Raw genomic sequence first — 22756 nt, forward strand, 5'->3', positions numbered from 1 at the left:
TGGTGTGAGGCAGACGTGTGAAAAGCACTTGTAGTCTAGGGTGATCCATCGGGTATGGTGAATGCAGTGCTGGTTCCAATGTACATGTTAACTTATTCAAATTTTAGCTTTCCTTATATTTTTATAACAGCCTTATTGAGATATAATTCACATACCATAAGATTCATCATTTGAAAGCATACCATTCAGTGGTTTCGTATATTCACAGTGTTGTATGGTCATCACTAGTTTCAGAACATCTTTATCACCCTCTGAAAAAACCTCATACCCATTAGCAGTCAACCCCTATTCTCTCCCCCCAGTCCCTGGCAATCAGTAATCCACTTTCTATGGATTTGCCTATTTGAGACTTTTCAGATAAATGTTATCATATATATGTGGCCTTTTGTGTCTGGCTTCTTTCACTTAGTGTAGTGTTTTCAAGGGTCATCCATGTACTTTGTAGCATGAATCAGACTTCATTCCTTCTGATGACTAGAAAAATTCTGTGTGTGGATGCACCACATTTTGTTTATCCGTTCGTCAGTTCACGGACATTTTGATTGTTTGCACATTCTATCTGTTATATATAATGCTGCCATAAATATTTGTGTACAGATGTTTGCGTGTACGTATACTTTTAATTCTCTTGGGATGGTAACTCTGTGTTGAACATCTTCAGGAATTGCCAAACTGTTTTCCAAAATGGCTTCACCATTTAACAATCTCGCCAGCAGCATATGGGCTCAGAAACCTTTTATGACCCGTACTGGCCAGCATGCTAGTATCTAGCCCCACAGATCACAGACTAGATAGCATCAGACTTTTAGATTTGAGAGAGTCTGGAAGCTGAAAAACTAGGATTTTTGGCACCTCACCAGTCAGTCACACCAATTTGTACGAGACCAGTGCCTGGAAGTCAAGAGGGTTTGGGCCTTTGTACAAAACAGATGTTAGGGCTTCCCTGGTGGCGCAGTGGTTGAGGGTCCGCCTGCCGATTCAGGGGACACGGGTTTGTGCCCTGGTCCGGGAAGATCCCGCATGCTGCGGAGCGGCTGGGCCCGTGAGCCATGGCCGCTGGGCCTGCGTGTCCGGAGCCTGTGCTCTGCAGCGGGAGGAGCCACAACAGTGGGAGGCCCGCGTACCACAAAAAAAAAAAAAACAAAAAACAGATGTTGCAGAATATCAGCCCAGATATTTCTCCATATCCTTGCCAGCCCTTGTTAGTATGTGTGTGTGTGTGTGTGTGTGTGTGTGTGTGTGTGTGTGTGTGTGTGTGTGTGTGTTATAGCCATCCTGGTAGGTTTTTAGTGATGTCTCTGCAGTTTTTCTTTCGATTTCCCTAATGACCAGTGATGTTGAGCATCATGTGTTTATTGGCCATTTTTATAACTTGCTTGAAGAGACATCTACTTAAATCTTTTGCTCTTTTCAAAACTTAGATTATTTGTCTCTTTATTATTTAGTTGCAAAAGTTCTTTACATGTTCTGGTTACAAGTCCCTTATCAGATAAATGATTTGCAAATATATTCTTCCTGTGGGTTGTCTTTTCACTTTCTTGATGGTGTCCTTTGAAACACAAATAGTTTTAACTTTGTTGAAGTCAAGTTCATCAATTTTTTTTGTTACTTGTGCTTTTACTATCATATCTAAGAAACAGTTGCCTAATACAAGGTCACAAAGATTTACTCTTATGTTTTCTTCTGAGAGTTACAGTTTCAGCTGCTACGTTTAGATCATTGATCCATGTTGAATTAAATTTTTGTATACAGTGTGACACAGGGATCCAACTTCATCCTTCTGCCTCTGGATATCTGGTTGTCCCATTCAACTACAAATGCAGCTAATAAAAGAATTCAGGGAACATTGGTTACTTTGTGTCTCCTTATTTGGCTGGTATTAAGTGTGTCTGTGGACATCTAAGTCTTGCAGACAGCTTCACAAAAGAGGGGTTATTTATTCCACATACATAATATTAGGAGTGATGTGTCAAAACAAATGGAGCTATTCAAGAAACTATGCTGGAAAGGAAGAGGATGCAAAAGGTGAAGCCCTTTCACGTCAGTTACATTGGGTTTGACGTGTCACCTGGCCTAAAAACATAAAATCTGGCCCAGACCCTTCCCTCTAGGCAAATGAATGTCTGAACCATCCAGGAGATGTTCTCTTTGTGAAGATCTCAAGGTTTGGAGACTTCACAAATTCCCTCTGTATTTCATTCCAGTTTTATCACTCAGCAGCTAAGGAAATGTTATGCTATCCAATCTGTTCCCCAACCTCCCCAGCGTATTTCATAATCAAGTACTGTGGTCCTTCTTAGAAGTTCTGATTTTTTTTTTAGAGGTACATTGTGCAAGGGCTTTTCTGCATTTATTCTTAAATATATTGCTAATTTGTTGTTCAGGTCTGGAGCACGAGCACCTGTGAATTTGTTCGTACTCTGAATGGGCACAAGCGAGGCATTGCCTGTCTCCAGTACAGGGATCGGCTGGTGGTTAGTGGATCATCGGATAATACCATAAGGTGGGTAGAAGTTGGTGTGGTGACAGAATGGGCTCATTTTTGCCATAATGTTGACTTATCTCCAGTCCTGATGCTCAAAAGACTCAGTTTTGGGGGCTGCTTCAGATAAGAAAACTTTAGGTAACTTTTATTTATCTCTCTGGTTCTGCATACTAAAGTGGGTAAATTGTGTATGCCCTGGGTATTCTTCCAAGATTCCCCCAGTGCACAAGGTTTTATAACCTCAACTCCACCCAAGATCACTTAATACCGTAGTGCCTCAGAACAGAGGATGCTCCAGCCTGATGCTCTCCTTTCCCTTACCAGTGAGCTCCTGCCTCTCTCCCTAACAGAGGGCAGTGTACTTTATTTCTCTCTCCCAACACTGTCATCAATTCCTGTTTGGTCATTTATCTTATCTCCCTTTTTTCTTCCCAACACTCATTGTCCTTGCTTTCTAATAAATATGAATGTCTTTAAGCACTTTTTATCTTATAAAGAACTTCCCTTAAATATCTACTTAATTACCCCAAGTCATTTTTCCAACTGTCCCAACATATTCTAGTAGCTTTTTTATAATCCAGTTGCCTGTTTGGGCAAAATAAGGATTGGGTTCAAGATTATTTTTTTAGAAAAAGAAAGAAAGAAAGCAAACACAATGTAGCTTTAACTGCCAAAAGTTTTCTTTATCATTTTAAGTCTTAAGGTATCATAAAAGTCAGTTGAGAACTTGAATCTTGGTTCTGTTGCATTCTTTATGCTTGGTATTACTTAATATTTCAGCAATAAACAATTCTTAACTTCCTCATTGGAACCTCCGAGCTTCTACAAAATAATAATGTGTACTGCTGAATAGTTTATGGAAGAGAACCACTTTGGAGTTATAGTGGCAGTGTTCTCTTCACAGTAGATTAGAGAAGCCATCATCACTGACACTGATGAGAACATTTGCTGAGGATAGAATATTCATTGGATGTATGATAGGTACTAGTGGGGAGGCTAAGAAAATGTCATTATAGAATTAATTTGCTAACTTTGTTTTGTACATGTTAGTTTGCTGTGGTTTCTTTTTTGTAAATAATGTAGTTAAATCAGTGATCATTTTTAAAAAATCTCTTTCCAGAATTGTTACATAAATCATATACAGAGAAAAAGGCTGGATGGTAGTCACTGGGTTTATATTTCTAAGACACTGCATATGCCTAATGAGAGGCTCCCACTCTGACCTTGTAATACTGTATCTAGGAAGGGGAATCCCTAAGCCTCCTCAGGAGAGGGAGACCATTGTGCTGGTCCACCAGTTCTAACCTTGGTGGTGGAAGCCTAACCCCCTGGGCCGTATTTATTATCTTCCCCACACCTACATCCTTTTTCTTCTTTACGGCCTGCAATCCCTGTCTCCCCCCCAGAATTCTTCCTAGACCATTTGGCTACTTGGTTTCATCAACTCAGACATCAAGAGCATGCCTACAAACTAAATGTAATTGAAATTTCTTTGTTGGTATTATTTAAATAATAACAACATGCATGTGATTTTTAAAAGTTTCAAACTATGTAAAAGGAAATAAAATGAAAAGCAAGCCTTTCTCCCAAGTTAGTTCTTAAAAAACACATGAATGGTACAAAGATACACACATATCTTCACACGTGTATAATGTGAACTGGGAGTGAGATAGAAATAAAGATTCCCAGGGTAGAGAAGATCACGTATGGATAGTTTGAATCATGCACAGGAAGTTGATTCACAGAAATCTGTTTTTCATTCAAGACTGTGGGATATTGAATGTGGCGCCTGTTTAAGAGTCCTAGAGGGACATGAAGAATTGGTCCGATGCATCCGGTTTGATAACAAGAGGATTGTCAGTGGGGCCTATGATGGGTACGTGTTTCAAATTTTCAAATGCACGGCCATAACTATATGAAGAGGAAAAATAAGTACTGCATATTAAGCAGCTGTGTATGTGCTAGGTCCCATGCTAGGTATTTCTTATGTAATGGCGGATGGCAGGTATTACTATACCACTTGATCAAGTGGGGACACTGAGACCCAGAAGGATGAATTAATAAGCTTATGCTTTTAACCATTATTGTAAACTCAGGGAGTAGCTAGTTCCTTGTCCCAGCACTAAATTAATCCAGGCTTTTTTTTTTTTTTTTTTTTTTTTTTTGGTGAGTTCAATGATAAATTTCTTTTCCCCTTTTGGTGAATTGAACACATCCTCTTTAAAAAGCCTCATGACTTTTAAAATGAGCAAATGGCAACCGTAAACCTTTCAAGATGACCTTATATATACTTCACAGACGGGTTAGTTGGTCTGTTCATACTCCTATTATTAACTTTCAGCATTTGCTTAGTTTGGAGAAAGGTATCCTTGGAATTTCACAGAGAGCCCTAGCTTCTGTCAGCAGCACCTACTCAGCCCTAGAGAGTTTCCTGATTAATGAATTTGGTGACATAGATTATCAAGTCAGGAATTGAATTTAGATAATGTGAAGTTGTTTTCTTGTCTCCCTTCAAGCAATATTTCTTCACAATTTCAGCAGTTCTGAGAATGTGTAGGTCCTTATTTTTTCCAAATCAAGTGTAATTGGTTTAAATACCTTGTCAAAACATCAGCAGGTTCCCCATTAGCTTTTAAAATAGGCAGTTCGAATGCACTCCTTTCTGTCGAGGAAATGCTTGACAATATATAAAATGTTGACTTTTCCACTAATTGTGATTTCATTTTCCTTTCTAGGAAAATCAAAGTTTGGGACTTGCAGGCTGCTCTCGACCCCCGAGCCCCAGCTAGCACGTTGTGTCTGCGCACATTGGTGGTATGTGGTCTGTTGAAAGGGAAGTGCTTCCCTGTGCTGGCGGTTGGCCACCTGCAGATAGAGCTCCCTGAGCCTATCACTGGAAAGCTTCTGTACCTCACAGCATGCCTTCTGAGAAATGCGCTGTTCTGTTAATTTTGTTTATTAGTCAAAATCAGAGAATATTTGACATTCATATTTCTGTGAGCTCTTTTATAAAGAGTATTAACACAACTTAAAATATGAAAGCAGGCTTCCTCATTTGTAGGTGGACTGGTTTCCTCCTAGAACATAAAGTATTTCCTGTCTGCAAGTTTGGGAGATTTCCTAATATGGGTATCTGTGGTTGTGTTGTGTTTTATAACTCAGCACGTTTTTGTACTATTATGGTGGACTTTCCCCTCAATCTGTATTCTACGGATTATTGCTTGGCATATAGGAATACTTTATTTTTATATATTAATCTTGCTTTCCCAACTTTACCAAGCTCATCATTTCTAAGTCTGTTTACTTTTGTGTTTTTGAGGAGACAGTTGTTTGAAAATATTGATAGAGTTTTCTTATTTTCAGTAGTTTTACCTTCTATTTTTTCTCTCCTTTCATTGACTAGAAGAACATGCAGAACTTGAGTCAGGGCCATTCTTGTTTTCTTCTTGATTTTAATAGGAAGACTTCTGGTATTTCACCATTAATTTTGATGTTAGCTGTGGTTTGAGATAGATATGCTTGGTGGTGTTAAAAACACTATTCTTCTGGTCCTAGTTTTTACAGTGTATCAAGAATGGGTATTAAATATTGTTGCTTACCTTCTTAAGACCCTTTGTAAGATGATCACGTAGTTTTTCTTCTTTGACATATTAATGGGCCAGGATCTAGGACAGAAAGTTAAATTAAAGAAAAAGCCTAGAAGGGAAGGCAGAATCTGTATTCCTAGGGTGAAGGACAAAGCTCAATAAAGCTCTGGAAAGTTATTTAGGAAGCCTGGATAAGGAGCTGTATTTTCAGCCTGTGCCAACTCCCTGGTAGTGAGATAGGAGGGATTGTAAAGAATTTGTTTTATGCATAAAGCTGTTATGTTTCACAGGAACATTCTGGACGTGTGTTTCGGCTACAGTTTGATGAATTTCAGATCATCAGCAGCTCCCATGATGACACAATTTTGATTTGGGATTTCTTAAATGTGCCTCCCAGTGCCCAGAATGAGACGCGTTCTCCCTCCAGAACATACACTTACATCTCCAGATAACAGTCTGCACTTTACCTGTTTCAGGTGAGTACTTCCCCCACTTTTAATTTTGCTGATTGAATTCACCTTCCCTTTGGGGAAATTTTATGGTTTGGATTCCTTTCTCAGTAATAGGAACATTAGATGCATCACCTTTGCAGAGTTCTAGCATAAGGCTAGATCTTTATGGTCACATCAAAATAAGATATAAATCGGAATCCTGCTTATTGTGGGTTTTCATATTGGTAGACACCATGGTTCCTGTTTTTTAAAACTTTTCCCAGGTCATACCAATTTAGTACCAGTAAAGTCCTCCAAATTCTGTTTTGCGGTGCAAGGATCTCCTTTTTCTCTTTCTTTCCTGTCTTTGAGTTCTATCTTTTATTTTTTTAAAAATCACCATCAGGCAAACACTTAAAACTACCTCCCCTCCCCAACCCCCCATTACAATCCACCCACCACCACCATTCCCTGGGGTAGGAATCAAAGAAGGGTGTTTGTTGAGAGAGCCCCTAAAACTCATTCTTCATCCATTAGACACAACAGGTACCCTGGAAGCCAAGTCCTTTGCTCCGGTAACAGGAAGACTTAGGGCCATAATAACATTGATGATGGCATGTTTTGATTACTAAGGGTGTCCAGGTAGAGGATGAGAAGCCTTACTTGGCAGTGTCCTTGGGACTGATGACCATGTTCATCTGGAGCAGTATTCCCAACTCTTGAGAATTTTGCGAGGGGGCCTGTGAATTCTGTGCACATTAAACTTTGTAGACTGAATAAATAATGTTTGTGCATATTTGTACTGTCATGTATATATGTATGTAAAGACTGTGTTAATAAAATTCATATTTATGTAAAAACATTACTTAATGCTTAGTAGCTTTTTGTCATTGTATATTTTCCTGTTCATTGAATATTAAAAATGTAAAGAAAGTCCATGTGTAGAATCGTGAAATTTTTTGGGTGAAAAGATAGGGAATCACTGCTTTCTAGATCACTAAGTTGACATCTTTTCAGATACTCCTTATTTCTGCTCCAGGAAGTTTATCTTATTCAGGGTCGGCAGGCTACAGCTGGAGGCCAAATTTGACCCACTGCCTTATTTTTTTTTATCCTTACCATAGCAATCTAAGAATAGTTTTTTACACTTTTAAATACTTTGAACCAATTAAAAGAAGAATATTATTTTAGAACATGTGAAAATTATATAAAATTCAAATTCCAGTGCCCATAAATAGTTTTATTAGAACACAGCCACAGCTCATCTGTTTATGTATTGTCTGTGGCTGGTTTCGTGCTTCAGTGGCAGAGCTGAGTAGTTGCAAAAGAGACTGTGTGGCCTAAAATACGTACAATCTGGCCCATTAAGAAGAAGCATGCGGACCTCTGGTCTTGCCCCTGTTCCACCTATTAGTGATAAACCAAGGATTTGCATCAGGAATGGCAAATGCATTGTTTCTTCATGCCAGCTCAGCTTGATCCGTAGTGACTGGCTGGTGTACTGCCTTTGGAAGGATGATGGGAGCCCACGTGGACCCAGAAGGCCTAAGTGCCTCGGTGGCTTGGCTGTGCCTCCCTGGCTATAGGATCTGAGCCACAGTAGTGACCTGTAAGCCTCATACATAGTTGCCGTTCCTGGTCTCAACTGTGTTCATACTGGCTCTTGTGACAGTGGCCATCTCCCTTGCTGCTTTCTCTCTGGATAGATTCTTCACAAGTCAGTTGAGAAATTCACATGGCAGAATTTTTACGTTTATTGAATTATAGGAAATTACAGAGGAAGAAGGCAAGGATCTCTTTTTTGGGGGGTGGGGTGGCGCTGCATTTGATCTTCGTTGCGGTGCGCGGGCTTCTCATTGCGGTGGCTTCTCTTGTTGCGGAGCACAGGCTCTAGGCGCGTGGGCTTCAGTAGTTGTGGCTTATCTAGAGTGCAGGCTCAGCAGTTGTGGCGCACGGGCTTAGTTGCTCCGCGGCCTGTGGGATCCTCCTGGACCAGGGCTCAAACCCGCATCCCCTGCATTGGCAGGTGGATTCGTAACCACTGCGCCACCAGGGAAGCCCGGCAAGGATTTTTTGAGTGATTGCTCTTCCCCGCCTCAACCTCCCTTTGCCCCAAACCAAAGAAATACGTAAGGAAGGAGGAAGGGACCCAAATGAAAACTGATTTCCTCCTTCCTGGTCTCTTCTTCTCCCTCTTCAGCCCACCCTTCATCCTGTTACCAACTGTGGTCATCTTAGCCCTGCCTCTCCTCTTCACTAGCTTCCTTTTGTTTTCAGGAGCAAGGCTTAGCTAAGATTAGCTAACAGAAATTTCAATATCTAGCTCTTACCTTCTGTCCTCTCTACCCTCCCCCGCCCCAGCCTTGCATTCTTCCCTCCCAAAAATCCAGGGCTCCAACCAGACTGAATTCTGTTTAATTTCCCTAATTACACTTCAGTAGTACAGACCTCTGCCACCTCCCTCCCCTTGCTTGTGTTGTTAGGGTTTTGTGGATACCACCACACCCCCACTCCTTTACTTCATCTGACTTAATTTATTATTTGGTATTGAAATAATTTGCATGCCTGTCTCTCTTACAAAGCGTGGAGCTCCTTTTATTTTGGAGCCCCAGTATCTAATAGAGCACACAGTGTATTATGAGTGCTTGTTGACATTTGTTGGTCAAGTGACACCCGGGGCCAACATGACATCTCTGTGCTCTTTCTCCTGGGCCAACAAGAATTTGCCCATAAGTAAATATGTGCGAAACTGCAGTGTATTCATACACCTTCCACAAACATAAAGATAATAGCTCAGTAAGAAATTGGAATAAGTTGTCTAAAGTGGCATAGTCAAGTACTAGATATATTCCTTACATATAGACAGGTACCTAGATGTACACATCTCCCTCTGCCCTGCCCCCTTCACCTTCGCTAAGCCCCATTGCTGTTTTTGAATCAATTTTATTGAGGTATGATTTTTGTAAAACAGATTGTACCCATTTAAATTATACTGTTTTGTGACAAGTTTTTACGAATATATACACCCCTGCAATTTCCTCCACACTCCAGGTAAGAATATTTTTATCACCCCCCAGAAGTTCCCTTGTGTCCTCTTTGTAGTCAGAGCCTGATCCCATCACAGCCTTAGCAAACACTGACCTGCTTCCTTTCACTAGATTAGTTTACATTTTCTACAGCTGCACTGTCCACTTTGTGATGTTTTTTAAAAAATTTTATTTATTTAATTAATTTATTTTTGGCTGTGTTGGGTCTTCGTTGCTGTGCGTGAGCTTTCTCTAGTTGCAGTGAGCCAGGGTTGCTCTTCACTGCGGTGCGTGGGCTTCTCACTGGTGGCTTCTCTTGTTGCGGAGAACAGGCTCTAGGCACACGGGCTTCAGTAGTTGTAGCACATGGGCTTAGTTGCTCTGCGGCATGTGGGATCTTCCCGGACCAGGTATCAAACCCGTGTCCCCTGCATTGCCGGGTATATTCTTAACCACTGCGCCACCAGGGAAGTCCCTGCACTGTCCACTTTGATAGTCACGAGCCGTATGTGGCTGTTAAGCTCATGAAATGTGTCCGGTTTGATTTAGGAACTGAAGTTTTAATTATATTTGAATTGAATTGAATTGGATTTTTAATTGTATTTAATTGTACTTCATTTAAACTTAAATAGCTACATGTAGCGGGCTTCCCTGGTAGTGCAGTGGTTGGGAGTCCGCCTGCCAGAGCAGGGGACGTGGGTTCGAGCCCTGGTCCGGGAAGATCCCACGTGCCATGGAGCAGCTGGGCCTGTGCGCCACGGCTGCTGGGCTTGCGCTCTGGAGCCCGCGAGCTGCGGCTGCTGGGCCTGCGTACCACAACTACTGAACCCTGTGCACCTGGAACCTGTGCTCCGCAGCGGGAGAGGCCACCATAGTGAGGGAGCCCGCGTGCAGCAATGGAGACCCAACACAGCCAAAAATTTTTTTAAATAAAATATAAAAAAATAAATAGCTACGTGTAGCTAGTGACTACCGTGTTTGGATCAGCATCGTTGTAAGAGTTTTATACGCTTAGGTTTTACATTTAGGTCTTTGATCCGTTTAGAATTAATTTTGTGTATGGTGGTTTTTATACAGCCTTCTAGTTCCAGCTCTTTTGGGTTAAAAGACTGTCCTCTTCCCATCAAATTGTTATAGCACTCTGTCAAAAACTCAATTGACCACTTGTTTGTTATACATTTTCTGGCCTCTATTCTGTTCTGTGATCTATGGCTATCCTTTTGCCAATACCACGCTGTGTAATAAGTCAGTTTTAAAAAAATTGTTTTTACTCTTCTAGGTCCTCTTGGTTTTCATACTCATTTTTGAATGAAATCGTCAAATTCTATGAAGATTATGGGATTATGATCAGGACTGCATTGACTCTAAAGGTCACCTTGGGGAGAATTTCCATCTTTAACAAATGCTGAGTCTTCTGATCCATAAACCCAGTATATCTCTTTACTACTTAGGTCTTCTTCAGTTTCTCTTCAGCAGTGTTTTGCAGTTTTTAGTGTAGAAGTCTTGTACACCTTTTGTTAAGTTTATTCTGTTCTTACTTTTTTATTTTCTGAGCTATACATTCTCTCTGCATTGCTTTGACTATATCCCAATGCTTCTGCTTTTATTTTCCCACATAGATAAATAGATAAAATAGAACACAGACAACTACAATTGTGGCTGAGCTTCTGGAATGGATAGGGTCAGGGGAGTAGGTATATCATACAACAACTTAAGTATACCTCTTTTGTAGTTTGGATATGTGTTTGTGTCTTTCCACTGTTAAAGAAGCACATGATAAAATCCAAGACATCTGTAGTATGTTTTCTCCCCCTCTGGCGAATTTGATAGATGAATTATAGAACATAGTAAACTTTCACAAATTGGACAACTTTTATATACTACTTTAAAATGCCGTGAAATTAGATTCCTTTGATTGAGAGATGAAATGATCACCAATGCCGTTTCTCTCATTGGCTGTGGTGGAAAGGAAACTGTAGTGTTACTTCTTCCAGGCCCTCCTCTCGCCCCCTTTTTGGGAAACTAAGAACAACTGCCTTGTTATGATCCACAATTATAAATCAGTGGAAAAATCTTATCTGCTTTTTAAGCAGCACAAGCAATGAAACCTCAAATGTGTTTGTCTCTTCAAAGTGAATTACTTTTGACAACCTTGGCAGTCAACTTTATAGATTTTATTGCTCTTTTCCAAATTCTTTTCATTTATTGTAACATGAAAAAAATTATTACCATGTGATGCTGTAAAATTTATGCATAATAAGAAACACTACCCTAATGATGATTTAACCTTGCAGTAAAATATTTACCCCTAAAATATAAGGTAGGAGTATTTCTATGTCGAGAAATTTAGCAATAGATTTTTTTGCTGAGTCATTTTTTTAAAAAGAATTACTAACTCCCAAGAGCTATGTATACAGTAGCTCTCTTTTTTATTATGAGACAATATAAGAGCACTATTAGGAAATTAGTAAAAAGTAGATAACTCCTCTTCTTGGTTCACCATTATTAACTCCTTTGTATGTAGCCTTTCAGGCTTTTAAAAATTATGGTTGATAACTGTGCTTTTTTTTTTTTCTTTATTGCGAAATTGTTGCCTGTCAGTAATGTCACTATTTGTCTAAATGATTGTTCCTAATGGCAAAATCATGTTTGATTGTTTGGATATGCACCTGTTATATATTTATATCCCCCCCCCAGCTTTTTTTTTTTTTTTCCCCCCCAGCTTTTAATTATTATAAAACACATTGCCATGATTCTTTCAGCTTAATCTTTGCCCAACCTTTTATTACCTTTGGATAGAATTCTAGAAATGTCTGCATTGTCTAGGTTGAAAGCTATGATGTGTAAAGAGGTTTGATACTTAGGAGTTGTGTTACCCTCCAGAAGAGTTACATCAGTTGACGTTCCCACCAGCAGCGTTTCAGAGTGCTGACTTCTTATCTCTGGGTGTTAATATTTTTAAAATAATTCAAATACTCTTACATATCCTTCATGGGAAAACAGTGGCAGATGAAATTGTGAATCTGTCTTGCGTTCATTTGGAAGCTTATTAGGATTCTTGTGAAGTTAGGATTTTGTGGAAATTAACAGCCTTTTAGGAAAATTGCCTTTAAAAATATATATACAAGCTTTAAAAGCAAAACAAAACCAAACAACCACCCCCACCCCGACCCTTTCTTTTTCTCCCTCTCTTTTTGGCCATAGAATTTTAGACCTAAAGGTGACTTAGATCTTCCAGGCCAATGGTTTAGTGCAGTGTTTGGAAAGGGTTGTAACTTATTAGTGGTTGTGAAGTCATTTTAATGGGTTTTGACTTTGGGTGAAATTTAGGACATAAAATGTCAGCCTGCATTGTCCATAGTAATGATTAGTGTTGTTTCCTGAATGTTCTGCGTAGGGGTATGTGTGTGTATTTACATACACGGATGAATGTAGAGATTGTGATTAAAATGTGTTCCTGACGCAAGGTCATGGTCAAAAAAATATAGAACATTCAGTTGTCTTCCCCTCTACATTGTGTTGTCCTTTTATAAATGATTTATTTCAAAAAGAAGTAATTTCTGACTGTTGGCATTCTGTTTAGAAGGAGTCTCTCTGTTTACTAGCTTTTACATATTTTTGTTTCACAGTGATAGATGACGACTCTTGGTCATGAGAGAGGTCCTGGTGGCCTCTGGATGGCGTAAATTTAAGATTATGCTAAATATAAAATCTAACATTAAGCATATTTTGTTACATGCATAACTTTTAGCAGCATGAAAGATGATAGGTTATAGGGTCAGTCATCTCTTAGAATCCCCTCTCTGTCACTTAACGGCTAATGCTTGCTTTTTTTTTTTTTTTCTGGAAGCATAGTTGATTTACAATGTTGTGTTAATTTCTGCTGTACAGCAAACTGACTCAGTAATACACACATAAATACATTCTTTTTTATACTCTTTTCCATTATGGTTTATCCCAGGATATAATGGCTAATGCTTTAAACCAAATGTTTCTGAGCCTCAGTTCTCTTATTTGTAAAGTAGGTATAATAGTTTCTACCTTATAAAGTTCTTGAGAGGTTTAAATAAACCTGATACCTGGTATGTAGTATGCGCAAAACAACTTGCAACTTCTATTTTGATGCATGATTATTTAAAAATCAGCGTTATGTGTGCGCAAGTACATACATGTCTGTGTGGATGTGGATGGGCTGTGGTGTATATCTCCCATGTCTAACCAGAATATCTATCCATACTCCCTTTGTTTTTGTTTTTGTTTTTTTCAGGGTTTCCTAGTCTTGAACTACTGGCTACATGGCTACCAAATGCCTAAGGGAGTTCTTCACAGCTGAGTTATGAAGCTGGAATTGGTTCTAGACGCTGGGTAGATGCAAAGCAGCCTAACTCTTCAAGTACCGACATTTCTCACCTCCGATTCCGGCCTCTACTTTGAGAAGGATACCTTAGCTTCACCGACTTTCAGTAGTACAGAAGCCCATTTCCTCCCCCCATCAGTGAAAAGAAATCTCTCGCTTCAAATGTAAATTGTTCATATAAAAGGGACGTACAGTCTGTTTTACAGAAGTAAATCGACCGTCAAGAGAAGACTTGGCCTCTAATTTATATTGCTTTGCACTTTGGTCTGATACTAAGAAACAGCATTCTTCGGTGAAATTTTGGGTGCCAAACACCTACCCAGAATGTCCAGGGCTTTCCTTTTCAGAAGTTAGCATTCTCCTTTTGACCGTCCAAGTCATTATGAATTGTGACTTGTATTAGGAACATGTTGGACAATGGAAACATTTCTCTGGGTTGTTTTAGTAATATTTTTTGGATTATACTTCCTTTCTGTACCAATTCCTTTTAATTTAAAGAACTGTAAGCCAGGTTATATTATCTCCCAACAGGTAATATAGCTCTTTTCTTTTATTAACTGTTCTCTGTACCCGCAACCATCTCCTGATATTTGGTAGAGTAACACCTTTACATGTGTGCTTGCCTCCTAATTTAAAATACTGTATCCGCATGTAGATATAATGTACATAACAGTTTAACCTCAAGGTTGCTCGAGTCAGGGCCCCCGTGCCTGAGACACTAATGCAGAGTGTGTTCGCCCTTAGCCGTGGGCTGGACTCAAGAACCCGCTACCAGGGTTGATGTGGATTACCTAGAACCCTTCCTGCAGTATTCATACGGTGTTCTTATTTTGTCATTGTCATCGTCATTGTGCGTGTGGTGTGTGTGTGTGTTTTAATGGGAATCTTGTTTTAAGATGTAATTTCTAAAGTTTAACACAAAATGTTTTATTTGTTGTGCAGTCTATACAGTAGAGAGGTACCTTAAATACTTCTGTTGTTCTTTTCCTCATCAGTACTCCTTAAGTACTCGTGGTCACTTGCCATAGCGTTCATTTGACTCCACCGTCACCGGTCACACTCTGTGTGTTAGTAACCCTGGGAAGGGAAGAGCGAGAAGGCCCCCGCTGACTGGCTCTCCCGGATCTGGCATTCGTGCGTCCTGCCCTTGTCAGGTGGTAGCAGGGCCCACTTGTGTGTTGGAGCCCGGGACCCGTGTCAGGCTGGTTCAAGGGCCCATCTTGAGTGGAAGGGTCCTCCCAGGTGGCGTGAAGCCTCAGGCTCATGATCCCATCCCTGTCATCTCTGGTGTCGCCTGCTGCCGTGGCCCCGGCAAGCTCTCCTGGCTCCCAAGCGCTCCGCAGCCCAAATGTGTGAATGGCACCACCGTGCTGACGTACGTGGAAAGGACTTTGGCATCTGGTTGGCACTCCTTTTCCCTTGTTCAATATTCGGTTTTGATTTGCCCCTTGCCATTGTTTCCAAAGATCAAGGAATGTTGCTAACATTTTAAAGGACCAATGAGAACTTCCTGTAACTAAACCTCTTCCCGTGGAAGCACACTCTCCCACTGAGGGGAAGGTGCCTGGGCTCTGTTTTGTCCTTTACATTGAGAATGGTGTGGGAATCAATGTGTGTGTCTGTGGTTGTTTATTGGGTTGGTTTGCTCTTTTGTTTTCCTTTGTCCTTTTTAAAAAATAAATCCTTCCCTCCTACATGTTAGTAAATTAATTTCTGGTTTTGAAAAGTTGAGTCTCAAAGTGTTAAAAAAAAAAGAGAAATCTCCGTTCAGCGGGTGGATGTTGTAACCCTGACAGCGGTTGTGAAAGTGACTTAACTTTGACCACTCTTACCTTACAGCTTTAATATCAGATTCGTTAGGAGAGCCCAGGGGGCGGGGCAGGGAGGGGCAGGGGAGGAGGCAATTCTTCTGAACGAATGGACTTTCTGTGGTTGTCTCTGCATGTTTAATATAGAAATTCTGGTTCCTTGGGAGATCATGGCCTTTGAATATGCACACAACCTTTGAATTGTGCCTACTAAATTATAGCAGGGGACTTTGGCACCCGAGGAATTCTGACTTTCTGGGATTATAGTAGTAATTCCCAGCTGTACTCTGGACTTTATTTTGCTAACCATAATTGAGAAACTGTAAATTACTGCTATATTAATGTTTTAAAGCACTGGGATAGTCTAATTCTAACTTGTAATTAATTATGTTTGCCAATAACTGTTTGAAATAAATTTGTGTCTGAACAGCTATTGAAACTGTTAAATTGTACAGATATTATTCACGACAGCTTTGTACTGTGGAATGTGCTTAATAAAAAACAAAAAGTTTGACCTTTGTCCAATAAATTGCTAAGTAATGTCAATAAATCAAGTATGAGTATTATGCAGTACACCTGATCTGGCTTCATGCAATTGTTACTTCAGCTACTAATTCAAAGCCAATACTCTTAATAAAGTGTTGCAATACTCTGATGTTCTGTTAAGAAATTTTTCAAAAAAAACTGTTAACGTGCTGTCAGTAATTCAGTGACATACAATTAAAGTTTGTAGATTGAAAAAATCATCTGCTCTGTACAGTGAGGTTGAAGACAAAGTACTTTTTTTGGTGTGGGAGAACTGGTATGAGATAATGCCAGTCCATGCCCTGGGGCTGGTTCAGAACTCCTCCCCAGCAAATCTGCTTTCCACAAGAGCTTAATTGCCTCGCAAGTTACTATGAAAATGGTCCCTTAAACGTGCCCAATGGCTCTGGGTGGGAGTAGATCCTCTGATTCTCGAAGGGGTGGGGGGTGGGGCAGTGTGAGAAGGGCAGCTGCAGCCCTCTCCCCCTTACGCATCGGACATGAAATTGTTGTCTTTCCTTTTGGCAGATTGACACATCACTGGTTGAGGACTAGAGCAGAAGGAAATACAGTACCTGCAGGATTCTGCTCAGGAGGCCTGCATACTAGCAGAGTTTTCCTGATAACTAGATTCCGCCAGCCCAGGGCCGAATTGGTAATGTAGACTTCTGAGATGAAATTAGAGTAATTCTATACAGTTTTGCCCCCACTCACTTTTCTTGTAAAAAAAAGGTTTTAGAAATAGCTAGTATGCATACGGTTAAGAAAACCAATTTACAAGCCATAAAAGATAGTGTACAAAGTGGTTCTCCCTTTCACTCTTGACCCTCCGTCCTCCAATCCTTGTTAACCAGTTTTTTGCTTATCCTCTGACGGATAACAGTCTGTGTATGGAAGGGTGTGTGTATGTATGTGTCTATGCGTATATGCCTACCTACCTGTCTACATACAAACATACATACTGTCCCCATGCCCTGTAACATTAATGGTAGCATGCTGTACTGCACCTTTTCATCTAGTCTTCTTGAGATTGTATCCTATGTCAGTACATGTAATTCTTGCTGATGGCTGCCTAGTATTTGGTTATAAGGATATTCCCTAAGTTATTTAGTTCCTTGAGCACCAGGTTGAAGTGGTTTCTTGTCTTTTCCTATAATGACTCTCCATTTTCACAGGTCTTTCTATCCCTACCTGTGCTAAACAGAATAAACTGTTCTTGGTGATTTGGGCTAATCGTTATGAAGAGCAGATGTTGAACCCAAACTGTGCTGCAGGGTGGAAAAGCCTCAAGTGTCAGCCTGGATCTTTACCCCTCCAGTCGTCTCCTGCCCTCACATATAGGTGTTCAGTCCATAACTTCAGTCAGTACAAAGCAGTCAGTACTAGTTTCTCTTTTCCTTGGTAGGTGAGGTGTTCCTGCCAGAAATTCACAGCTACGAATGCACAGAGATTCTCAGATTTTGGTAGAACTCCTTGGATATACAATCAGACTAAGTGGTGCTTTGCAACCTCAGCCTGTTTGGTTTCTAGTTAATAAGGAGAAGGGGGGCTTCCCTGGTGGCACAGTGGATGAGAGTCCGCCTGCCGATGCAGGGGACACGGGTTTGTGCCCCGGTCCGGGAGGATCCCACATGCTGCGGAGCGGCTGGGCCCATGAGCCATGGCCGCTGAGCCTGCGCGTCCGGAACCTGCGCTCCGCAACGGGAGAGGCCACAACAGTGAGAGGCCCGCGTACCACACAAAATAATAATAATAATAAGGAGAAGGGAAATTAGGGAGACTGGCTGATCATCCTGTTACTAATTAGCTGTGTGGCAATCCCCCCTCTTGGGTCTCAGCTTTCCCATGTATAAGAGAAGGTTTCAAAAAAAAAAAGAGTAGGTTCCACTAGTCCAAGTCCTGGAGGGTGCCTGCTCTAGCTCTGGACGGTCTGTTGCTGGAATGCAGACCCAGTGATGCCAGGTGTAAATTTTCAAGAAAAGCTGAAAATCCAGTTTATGAAGAGACCCAATTTATCAAAGTTGAGAAATGATTTTTTTTTTTTTAAGTCACTTGCTAGAGTATCAGCTTGCTGTCTCTGAACCATCTTAAGCTTTTCTAGCAGTGACCTGTTGAAGCATTGCATCCAAGATTGGCAACTGAATTCTTGAAGAATGAAAGGGATTCCAGAGAAAAGGGACAAATTAAGTGATGAGCTTTGTGGCAAAGTGACCAGCACACAGTAGTCAATACATGTTGGTTAATAAAAAATGACCCAAAAAGGGAGGTGTTTGAAAAGACAAGGAGAGGAGGAGGAAGGAATCAAGAGCTGACAGCCACTGTCTTCAGTCACATTTAACATTGAAGGTAGCGTGCTTGTACATGCTACACATTGCATGTACTTCCAGCTGGGGAAGACTCTGGGAGCTCCAAGACCTCCAAACTTCTGCTTGTCTGTTGGACAGAGCTGGGTCTAACACCTCATAGACACTCAATCAGCATCTGTAGGATAACTGAGAACAGGGCCATATTCAGGTGTTTACCTGCCCAAATGCACTGAAATCCTCATTCAAGTGTTGTAAAATTTTTATTGGTTGTATGAAGCCATGTGGAAGAATTGTAGTGCAGATCAGCAGTAACTATTTCCTCTGTGCACGCAGGGTAACCTGGAAAGCATACTCCTATAAATGGATTTGTATTGTCCCATTGCTTTCAACTTTGTGGCCACCTACTCATCCTGTCTCCAAGAATCACTTAATTGTATATTTCTCAGAGTAGACATTTATTGTTGGGTTGGTCTGGGAAAACAGGGAAGTGACCACGCCAAAGACTTTAAATCTGTGGCAGGGCATGCCTTAGGAACAGCAGCTCAAAGCTAATGTTCTGGGGAGGTATCAGTGACTACAACTTAAGCTCCCTCCACCCTTCACCACCATTTTTGGATCCAAGGAACCATTCTGTGCTCATGGGCTGTGTTTGTTCTCCCAAATATCCTGCTGCTCTGGGGATTGGGAAGAAATGCTCTTAGAAAACCACAGCCTTTGGATCTTGGTGAAGACTCTCCACGGGGGTCACTGGTCTACTGGATGGCAGAGGAAAGAGCATGAACTCTGGGGCCAACAGACCTAGGTCGGTATTGGAGCTCTGCCAGCTAACTGACAGCAGGCCCTCTGGGCAAGGGCATTCCCTGCCTTGAACCTGAGCTGCTTCATCTGGGAAGTGGAGACAGTATTTTAAAATCACTGTAAGGATTAGATGACCTATTCTAAAGTGCCTAGCACAGTGCCTGGTACATAATAGGTTTTTGGTGCCAGCTCTTTTTGGTAGCTTCAACTGTGGCATTTAAACAGATGGTACAGAATTCCCAGAGCAGAGAAAAGTATAAGGGTTAGAGTTTGGGAGGGTGTGAGATGAGACAAATTTAAACGTGTGCAGGCAGACTGAAGCCTACCTGGGCCTCTTGAAGGGGAAAAATGAGGAAGCATGCTGACAGTCCCCGGTGAGGACTGGTCCCGGTGAGGACTTGAGTTTGTAACCAGTAGTCTGGGCTATTCAGTGGGTGGAACGGGGGGGGAGGTGGACCAGGTGAATCATGTTTACACCAAGTTATTTTTGTTAATTTTTTTTTTTAAATTAAGAATAACTCCGCTTTAGGGCTTCCCTGGTGGCGCAGTGGTTGAGAGTCCGCCTGCCGATGCAGGAGACACGGGTTCGTGCCCCGGTCCGGGAGGATCCCACATACTGCGGAGCAGCTGGGCCCGTGAGCCATGGCCGCTGAGCCTGCGCGTCCGGAGCCTGTGCTCTGCAACGGGAGAGGCCACAGCAGTGAGAGGCCCACGGACCACAAAAAAAAAGAATAACTCCGCTTTAAAAGCAGTCAGCCTATATATCCTATCTGCAGGGGATGTTTCTGGAAAACGAATGAGACCTCAACATGCCAGTATCCTCAGCTCGTTGTAGTGTCTCCAAGTGGACAGGAGACAATATCAGGTCCTCAGTGTGCGTGTAGGTTGGCAGGGCTGGGGGTGGTGAGTGATGCAGGGGAGAGACTGATTAACACCACTGCAACGACAGCAAGAATAGAAATAACCACCATTAGTGCATGCCAGGACTGCTGGTAAGGGCTTTACTCTAATCCTCACAATAACCCTGTGTGGTTATATTATTAACATTAGAGAAACCGAGGCTCAGGTGTGTCTCCCTAGCAGCCCTGGGCTTGATTCCAGTCTGTCTTGACTGCCACGGCCGAGCTCTCACCACGCTGCCTAGCCTCTCCCTCTCAGTGGGCGCCATGATGCCAGCAGTCTCCCCACGGAGCCAGGCCTCACGCTGTGCAGTCCCCCTGCATCAACAGACCCTCTGCACATCTCTTTTCCCTCCCACTCGTACCCGTGCAGCTGTTCTTCAGTCGTAACAAATGTGCGTGGTGTGCCTTCAATGAGGCATGGTGGGTGGGGGAGTGCTTGGAGCTGGACGGGATGAGTGCCAGGGGCCCGGCCGAGTAGGGGGCTGTATACTGGGGGCAGTAGGCAGCCATGGCAGGGTTTGAAACTGGTAGCGTCCAGTTAGAAGGCTAGTGTTGAGATTCAGGAGAGAAAAGTTGAGGTCTGGAATAGGGCAGAACACTGAGGGCGGTTTTGAGGGGTATTGAGACAGAAAGTACAGACCTTGGTTGGGGGGCTGGGTGCTGACAGTGACACCCCGTTCCCTGTGTGTGCTACTAAGTGCCGCTCTAATGGAAAGGAGACATGGTCCCTGCTCTCAGGAAACTTACATTCCCCAAGAAGAAACTGACAACACACAGTGAAAGCTAAGGTGCCCATATACGCATGAGTTCACAAGATAAATTCAGACCCCTGATAAGTGCTCTGAAGAGATCACACAGGGCAGTGGGGGGCAGTGGCCAGGGAGACATTTGAGCCACGACCTCAACGATAAGCAGGAGCCCACCATGCAATATTCCAGGCTAGTGGGGGCAGAGGTACAAAGGCCTTGAGGCGGGAAACCCCTGCATGTCCTGCACCAAACTAGCCGGCGGGGCGCTTGGTCCCCCAGATAAGGGAAGGAGCAGTCGGGCTGAGGGGATGGAAGGGCATTTGGACTTGGACATTGCAGGTGCCTGGGAGATATTCAAGTGGTGCGGACTCGGGCTGTGGAGAAGAGAGAGGCCTGCCACGGAGTCCGGAAGCACATGGCAGTTAGGAGAGGGCACAGGAGGACAAGCCAGCGACCACGGTGGAGAAGAAGCCACCGGAAAGGTAGGGGCGTGATAACCAGCAGGCTTGGCAGGGCCCAGAGTACGTGCCCAGAGCTTGGAAAACCTTCTTCTCCAAACACTGCGTCCGTCCGAGCTGCCCAGGCCTCCCAAGGAACAATGCCTGTCCAGTAATCACGCCACGGGACACCTAATCCTGTTTCCTGCTCCGTCCAAGACAGCGCCGCGCTCTCCCGACGGCAAGGGCTTGGGCGGCCAGAGCCAGCGGGCGCCGGGGCCTCCCACTCCGGCCCGGCCTCTCGGGGCCTTGGGAGTGTTCCCTGTGGCCCATCTGCCCAAACAGACGGGGGCCAGGTCTGCGCCTCAGGAATGAGGAGATAAAAGGGACCATCGGGGCTTTTTCCACCAAAGGCGAAAGCATTTTATAGAACGGGCTGCGAGTTTTTGTTTCAGGAAATTTCATCATGTCTCCAAGAAGGGGAGGGGAGAAAAAGAGAAAGGGAGAGGGAGAGAGAGGGAGGGAGAGAGAGAAGTTAATTGGCCTCAGATTTTCTCACTCCCTTTTCATGTTGGTAACACGAGGCAGCCCAGGTCAGCCTCAGGTCAGCGACGTTTGGGCTCTTTAGTGCCCCTCTGTGAATACCTCATTTCTGTAATAGTTTTTCCTTTAAAAACAGCTCTGCCTTCTTTGGCAGATGGTGACATTCCATTAGCATATGGAATATTTTTCAAAACACATCCGAAAGCGTGTCTCTTACGGAGGAGACTGGGCAAAAGCAAACGAATGTTTGAAAAGTATGTTGGGAGCAGCTCAACATTGAACAGAAGGCTCGCACTCCACCCGCCCCGCACCCTACACCTCCCCACCGTGACTCCTGGATTGTTACTGTAACCAAAAAGGGGAGGGGGTTTTCCTCCAAAGCTTAGCCTGTTGGCTTTACTATGGCCATCACAGTACACAGAGGGTAGCTAGAGAGAGGATAAAGAGCACATTCTTGGCCTGGAATGGACACTGGCGAGCCTTTGTAGAGGTGGCATTAGGGGTCGTGAAGGATGCTTCTTGTTCACTGGGCACCTATTGTGTGCCGCATGCTGTGTGTGACATACATTATTGTCTTTCCTGCTGAATTTCAGCTACCACACAGTGGGCAGGGAGAGCTCTTGAATACGTAAGTCAGATCATGTCCCTGCCCTGTCCAGGACTCTCCAATGGCTGTCCACTGTGCTTAGTTCAGGTTCAAACTCCTTGTTACGGTCAGCAGTGATCAAGCCCCTGCCGGCCTCTCCAACAACAGCTTCCCTCTGTCACTCCCACTGGAACTACATGGCTTTCTTTCCAGTCT

General features: G+C 42.7%; 1 protein-coding gene across 6 annotated transcripts in view; it reads left to right on the top strand.

Moving 5' to 3' along the window:
• FBXW11 (F-box and WD repeat domain containing 11) overlaps nt 1–16349 on the top strand; it is a 134409-nt gene extending 118060 nt beyond the window's left edge. For all 6 annotated transcript variants that reach the window (XM_032626181.1, XM_032626176.1, XM_032626177.1 and 3 more), the window contains 5 exons: nt 2385–2503; nt 4251–4361; nt 5221–5299; nt 6363–6548; nt 13797–16349. In XM_032626181.1, coding sequence (XP_032482072.1) covers nt 2385–2503; nt 4251–4361; nt 5221–5299; nt 6363–6524 — 471 coding nt within the window. In that variant the 3' untranslated portion in view covers nt 6525–6548; nt 13797–16349. The remainder of the gene's footprint in view (nt 1–2384; nt 2504–4250; nt 4362–5220; nt 5300–6362; nt 6549–13796) is intronic.
• Nucleotides 16350–22756: the final 6407 nt, after the last annotated feature.

This window comes from Phocoena sinus, chromosome 3, assembly GCF_008692025.1.
Source record: "Phocoena sinus isolate mPhoSin1 chromosome 3, mPhoSin1.pri, whole genome shotgun sequence".
Classification (NCBI taxonomy): Eukaryota; Metazoa; Chordata; class Mammalia; order Artiodactyla; family Phocoenidae; genus Phocoena; species Phocoena sinus.